Genomic DNA, 6580 nt, shown 5'->3' on the forward strand with positions numbered 1-6580 from the left:
ATATAGGTATTATATGCATGCATGAACATTGCTTGGGTTAAACATTGAGAGGATTATACGGTGGAAGCATGTTAACGTGCTATGCTTTTTTTAGATTTTTAGTAATGCTTTTTAGTAGTGCTAACATAAAAAATGGGCATGTGGTAATTTTTTTTGCAAAAAAAAAGAGATTTTTTCGGAGATTATACATAAAGATTCTCTTCTTCAAGAGCTTTTCAATGATGTATAGCATGATAGGAAAGTTTGCATTGTGGGTCATCTTTGTATCCAAAATCATTATAAAAAGTCATGCTAACAGCACCTATCCCGGACACAAAAGAGTGTAGCATGTTAACATGCTTCCACCCTATCGTTAGATTAGAGCTTGTGCTATTATAAACAAGGGCATGTGACTATAGGATATTGGACCTACTGATGTGATTGGGTTAAATAATAATGTTGGTTTTCTTTTAGCAGAAGTGTAAGTTGTAGATCTTGGAGGATATTTTTCTATAAGAGATGGGCATGCTAGACATAGGTGTGGTGGTTTTTCTAGGCAACTTTCAATGGAATTATTGGACATAGAAATATTTGTTCAAATTGACACCATTACTTGATCAAACTTCTACTGCAGTGCTTTAAATTTTGCATGCTCAAGGACTAAAGCTCTATATGCATAACATATTTGCGCATCTCTCTCTATCTCTCTCTCTCTACACATGCATCATGTTCATAATATAGCTTTGGCTTTGAACATATAGAACTTAAAGCACAACAATAGTAAATTGTTCAAGTTACTACATCACTTAGAACAAAAGGTTCAAAATGTTGGCCTCTTATATATATATATATATATATATATATATATAGAGAGAGAGAGAGAGAGAGAGAGAGAGAGGGGGGGGCTTGTTTCTTAATATATGAACAAACATTATTCAAAGCTATGGAGGGATCCTTTCATTAGGTGGACAAGTACACAAAGATTTCAGATGAACTTCTATAATGGAAGCACACCCAAAATATAAATACACAATGCTTATTTCCGAATTAGGGCATTACTATTAATGAACGTTAGTGATAAGGTCAAACATACTTATACATGTAAACTCTCGAAAGGAAGCATGCATGGGTGATTTTAAGAAGACAAGTACATAATTCTATGTGTGTAGGTGATGCGCACGAGCATGAAAGAAAATCATGCATGTGTTCGATGGAGAAGTAAGGTATTGTATGGTGTAATTTACATGGATGACACATATATATAAATGACGAACGTTTCCAGTAATGTCTTGTTCTAATGATGCCAGTGTCGATTATACCATCATGGAATGAGGGCATTGAGATCGGACAAGTCCCACAGCATGGCGTCAACAGAGCTGAAAGCCCCTTGATCAGTAATCGTTGGAGGTGTTCGATGATGAGGCTCTGTCCCTGGTAGATTACTGCAGGTGGAGCTGCTCCTGCTGGTGCAGCTGGGACTCCATGCGGGCATGTCCTCTTTGGATTTTATGTAAACGGCTGATGAAGACTGATTATTCTCCTCTGGCCAATCAAACACATTGTTGTGGCTAATATATGTGCTGTTGGATTGATCTTTGTCTTGGTGATCATGATCTGCGAGCCATGGTTCGGAAGCTTGCAGCTCGGCCTCTGATAGTAAATTCTCTGGATCGGATATTGTGGATTGCTGAGATAGAGTTGATAGAGAGAAGTCGTTTGCTTGAGTTTGCTCGAGATGATGAATACTAGCAAGGATCTTCAAAGAGCTGGCCTCGTTTGATCTGTGGAAGCTTGGCACCAAGCCTATGCAAAAAACATGAGCGAGGGAGTTAGAAAAGGGAAAGAAAGGTATCAAAACGTATGAATAATGGCTATAATTAACAGTAGGTGGCGACGTTATAATGATTAATTTACCGGAGACTAGCGTGGTGGTGGTGGTGGCAGACGTAACATGATTGGCGTTGGATTCCAGAAGCATCTCCATCATTGACTTAGCGCTGTGCTGCTCTTCGAATGCGAAAGGCTGGCGTAAAGTAACTTTTTGGAGAGCAGCTTGTTGCTGTGTCATGATTGAGGGTGGCGGCGAGTCGTTCAGGAATCGAAGGCACGTCGGAAGGATCGGGGTGGAGGAGGCGGGTGGCAGCGCAAAAGGCGCCTGACGGCGGGATGCAGGGCTGTACTGGAAGAATGGCGGGAAGGGTTGGTGCCGATCGGGCGCCGACGCCGCGGGAGAAGAGCTACAAGAGGCCGCGGCGGGAATGAGTGGCGGCGCAGCGAAGGTGGTATCGAGACTGGCGGGGTGGCGCCGCATAATGACGTTAAGCATGTCGTCCTTGAAGCAGCCGAGGGCTGCGTCGGCGATGGTGCGGCTACTGCCGGCGCCGGCGCCGATGGGGATGGTGCCGGCGAGCGTGGGGGCGGCCATGCTGCCGGCCAGGTCCGCCAGCAGCTGGGAGATGGGCTTATGGGTGATAGGGTCAATACCCATCTCGCACAGCTTCTTCTTCAGCCGTGTGTTCCAGTAGTTCTTCACGTCGTTGTCGGTACGGCCCGGCAGCTGCGCCGCAATCAGAGACCATCTGCCAAAATAAATCAACCCTTAAAAATTACTAACCTCAATTAATGTTTTACGCAAGAGCATATGGATTTTCCGCTAGCTTGTTTCCTTGCAAAACGAGAGAGCCTGCGTAAGTTCAAATTATCGGAAGCTCAAATCACCCTAATCTAAGTTCACATTACCCTAAGCTGAGCTCAAATTACTCATTAATTACCAAATTATTGTTCATCCCCATGCTATGCTTAATTCGTTTATACAACAACAATTAAGTTAAGACGATTGATCTGCTAAGCTCATTGCTTAATTATCTAGTTGTAAAAGACGAAAATTCTGGTCAATAACAAAGGTGGGCTCAAATTAAGGGGAAAAAATCAAGACCATAAATTATGTAAAGGTGTTCTTAATACTATAACATAATATTATTCCCTATTTGTATAAGAGCTTAAATGCCAAATTCAACAATATTTGCTCACACTACGCCATGCACCTAGACTAAAGCTCACCTTTGTACAAAGATGCGAAATGAGAGAGTCCATGTGATGCATGCAGCTTGTGCTTTTGTGTGCAATGGATAGATAACGGATTTTTGTACCCTTTCTTAATGATAAGCCTATACAAAGGTTTGGGGGATTCGAATTCAAATATCTACTTTTAAAAAGGAGGGGGTGAATTTCATTAGACTTTTAATTTTTTTTAATAGAGAGGCATAAGGATACGCAAGCTCTCACAAGTGTTGAAGCTCACGAGGAAATCACGCAAGCAAGTGTGCCCCAATTTTCCACCACCTCGCACGAGCTGTAACAAGCTCCGATGCGACGTGTCACACACACACACACTCTTTTAATTCAAACAAATATTCAATCTTCTCGAATATTAGTATTATTATATTTAAATATTTTCCCCGTTCTAACGTGAGCATAACGTGTTTTGTCAACATTTTTATTTTAGGTCATTTGCTTCCATTTCTCCCCCCAACCCACGCTTGAGATTTTTCGAGTGGTTGCAAGATTTGATCACCTGATGTGCATGGAGTTGCATTTAATTTAGGAAAAAACGAATTCATCCTATATAGTCCAGATTCTAAATTGACGTGGGTTGACGCGTCTTGCGCAAAGGTGCCCTATAACGGTCTTCCGCGTGCAAGCCAAAACCTCTTGCCACGCCATTCCTGCCACAGACTCGTGACTATCACCGTCGCCAACACAACACGCAAATAAATTCAAATCATTAACAAAGCATAGAGAGAACCTAGCATTTGCTCCCTTTTAATTAAACATAATCATTCCACTAATCTCCTCAACAATAGCACGCTTTATGGTGGAGACCATAGACACATCCTTTGACTACCTATCTGGATGTAAATTACACATGATTAAGTCCATTATCTAGCATAAACACACCTATCATCATCTATTTCCACTGGACCCCAACATATACCTTCAAAGAATCTAGTAACACATGATTAGGTTTATCATAAATATGTACATACCCTCCTTGTTCAAAATTATAAGAAGACCATCCATCAATCTTCATACTCAAGGCAAGTTTGTGGCCTATATTTCTTGGAACTGTGCACATATGATATGAACTCGAACATACTTTTGGGGCCACATTAAATTCTATAATTTGAATGTCTTCCTATATAGCCTAGACATAATTAACACATAATTCTTACATTTATACCATCAAAGATCTCACCAATATAGGACCTCTTAAACATCTCACTTAACTAAGCAATCCTCAATATGACCTATTGCGAGAATATCCTACTAGCATCAATTAACTAACCATTGGCTAAATTTGCGTTCATTGATGTATGAAGTTATGATAATTCATCACCTCCCTATGTCAATGACACACCATTCAACTATCAACTCATCATCTCTCTCTAGTGCTATGATGATGATATCACACCATCTATTTTCATTGGTCTCTTCATGCAAATACACATCAACCCACTTCAACAACCCCCGTTCTCTTTGTGGAAAGAAAGAAACCAAGTGCTACCTCAATTGTCACAACTATTGCTTTATCTGAAGGCATCATGTGTAATTTGTATACATGAACATCCACACATCAAAATCATTGGGATATGCATAATAATTTGAGGATTGCGTTTAGTCTCATTTTGTGTGAAAAAGTCGTTCTTTGCATGTGCAATGCAAAATAAGCTTGACTAAGGCATGCGTTAGAACAAGGAGAGAAGAACATTCTCGAGTAGGTTAACTAAAAGCTTACTTGGAAATTAATATGAGAAGGCCATGGGTGCATTAATATTGTCATAGCTAATTGAAAAGACTCTTCAATCCTCAATCCTCAATATGAAGCTTAGCTTAACGTTTTCAAATGCAAAAATTGGTATGCCCGCAGCGCTCATAGTTGCCAAGAGAGCTTAGAACAGTTAAATAATGTGATAATTGTCGCCAATCCTTGTGCAAGAACAGTGTGGTGTGAAATACCTGCTTCCGAGGGCAGCGTGAAGTTTAACGATGGTTTGCTCCTCCTGGTCACTAAAACGGCCGTGCTTCAAGTCTGGTCGCAAGTAATTTGTCCATCGAAGCCGACAGCTCTTTCCACACCGTTGCAAGCCTATGCAAAAACCCATAGTCATACTCTTTGATATTTTATGCAATTAGCCAAAACAGTGAACATACAAATCTATGCTACACACTCGAATGAAGGAGGAATAGATTCAATGGCTCAATTAAAAGAAGAAATACATAGCGTTAATGTAGTATTTGATTTTACCGGCCTTCTTGGGAAGTGTGCGCCAGCTCCCTGTGCCATGCTGCCCTACACATGCAAGGAGCTTTGCATCCTCTTCTGGTGTCCAAGGGCCACGCTTCACACTATCCTTTTCACAGCAAGGCGCTCGACCCATTCTAAGAAATTTATGCGCTAGCACAACTTGCAGTATCCTAAGCACAAATGACAGAATAATACAGAAGACACTCTACAACAAAACAGAAAACGCAATGGAGAAGCTTTGAAGGGGTGGCTCGCTAAATGGTTCGGCAAAGAGGGTATTACAGGTTGCTTGAGAGACGGGAGAAAGCACAAATGATGATGATAATGGTGCTTTCTAGGCTGATGGCAGCCATGATGATAAAAGAACTAGTTAACAGAAGCAGCAGCTTACACACACGAGCTGATGACGAGTTGGGGAGGCAAGTAGAAGGTCACGCATAGTGTGCTTGGACGTAATTTGTATGTCTATGCAGCATACAAGTCTCGGCCCCATCTCCCACAACCACTCACCCTTTGCCCTCCTTTACGTCATGTTTTCCAAGCCTCCTTCCACTTGGCCTACCTAGGGTAGTTTCACAAAGATGTGTGCGAGCCCCTTTAAATATTGAAGTCCGTAGTGCAAGTTCAAGAGGAGCACCTCTCATGTGATGACCTTATTGGACCATTAGACATACCTCAACTCCAAGTGTGAGGGGCCAAGAGGCTCCGAGTGACTTTGTGTGTGTGTGTGTGTGTGTGTGTGTGTGTGTGTGTGTGTGAGAGAGAGAGAGAGAGAGAGAGAGAGAGAGAGAGAGAGAGTTGGGCTAGTGTGTGTATGTGTGTGCACGCACACATGTGTGTGTATGTGCTTGCATGTGTGTGTGCATGCATGCATCCTACGTGTGTATGTGTGTGCATATGTGTGTGCATGCATGCATCCTACGTATGTATGTGTGTGCATGTATGTGTGTGTGTGTGAACATGTGTGAGAGAGACAGGAAGAGAGAAGGGGGGGAGGGGGAGAGAAAGAGGCACCCACAAAAGGAAACCTGTCAGAGATTTTAAAGGAGTCCACTCATGTCATTTCTTTTCAACTAGATTGATCATCAAATTGAATACTATGACCATGCATATAATTGTAAGTCTTGCAAATTACAACATTGCAAGTGCTCAACTTAGTGCCAAAATATGTTGAATTTCCTCTTTTGTCATACTAGTTAAGAATTAAGAGTATGAAGTTTTGATGGCTATAACTGTATGACTTTCTTTTGCTAAATCTTGTGCATGTGAAGACTTAGGTCTTGTATTTGGTATCTA

At 41.5% G+C, this 6580-nt stretch overlaps 1 protein-coding gene across 1 annotated transcript; it reads right to left on the reverse strand.

Moving 5' to 3' along the window:
* Positions 1-1035: 1035 nt before the first annotated feature.
* Positions 1036-5452, reverse strand: LOC147637537 (uncharacterized). Its single transcript, XM_086798905.1, has 4 exons — positions 5285-5452; positions 4996-5125; positions 1894-2558; positions 1036-1782 (listed from the first exon to the last, which is right to left on the reverse strand). Exons 1-4 carry the CDS (start codon positions 5415-5417, stop codon positions 1301-1303), a joined length of 1410 nt encoding a protein of 469 aa, XP_086655031.1. The 5' UTR covers positions 5418-5452; the 3' UTR covers positions 1036-1300.
* Positions 5453-6580: the final 1128 nt, after the last annotated feature.

The sequence above is a fragment of the Cibotium barometz genome, chromosome 6 (genome assembly GCF_041138505.1).
Source record: "Cibotium barometz isolate CiBa-2024 chromosome 6, ASM4113850v1, whole genome shotgun sequence".
Classification (NCBI taxonomy): domain Eukaryota; kingdom Viridiplantae; phylum Streptophyta; class Polypodiopsida; order Cyatheales; family Cibotiaceae; genus Cibotium; species Cibotium barometz.

What these genes read in the sequence shown, in the direction of transcription:
- LOC147637537 (XM_086798905.1), bottom strand. Translation starts at nt 5,417, where the DNA reads ATGGGTCGAGCGCCTTGCTGTGAAAAGGATAGTGTGAAGCGTGGCCCT. An exon ending in CACACTTCCCAAGAAGGCCG is followed by an intron (nt 5,126 to 5,284) that starts GTAAAATCAAAT and finishes GTTTTTGCATAG; the next exon opens with GCTTGCAACGGTGTGGAAAG. An exon ending in CACGCTGCCCTCGGAAGCAG is followed by an intron (nt 2,559 to 4,995) that starts GTATTTCACACC and finishes TTATTTTGGCAG; the next exon opens with ATGGTCTCTGATTGCGGCGC.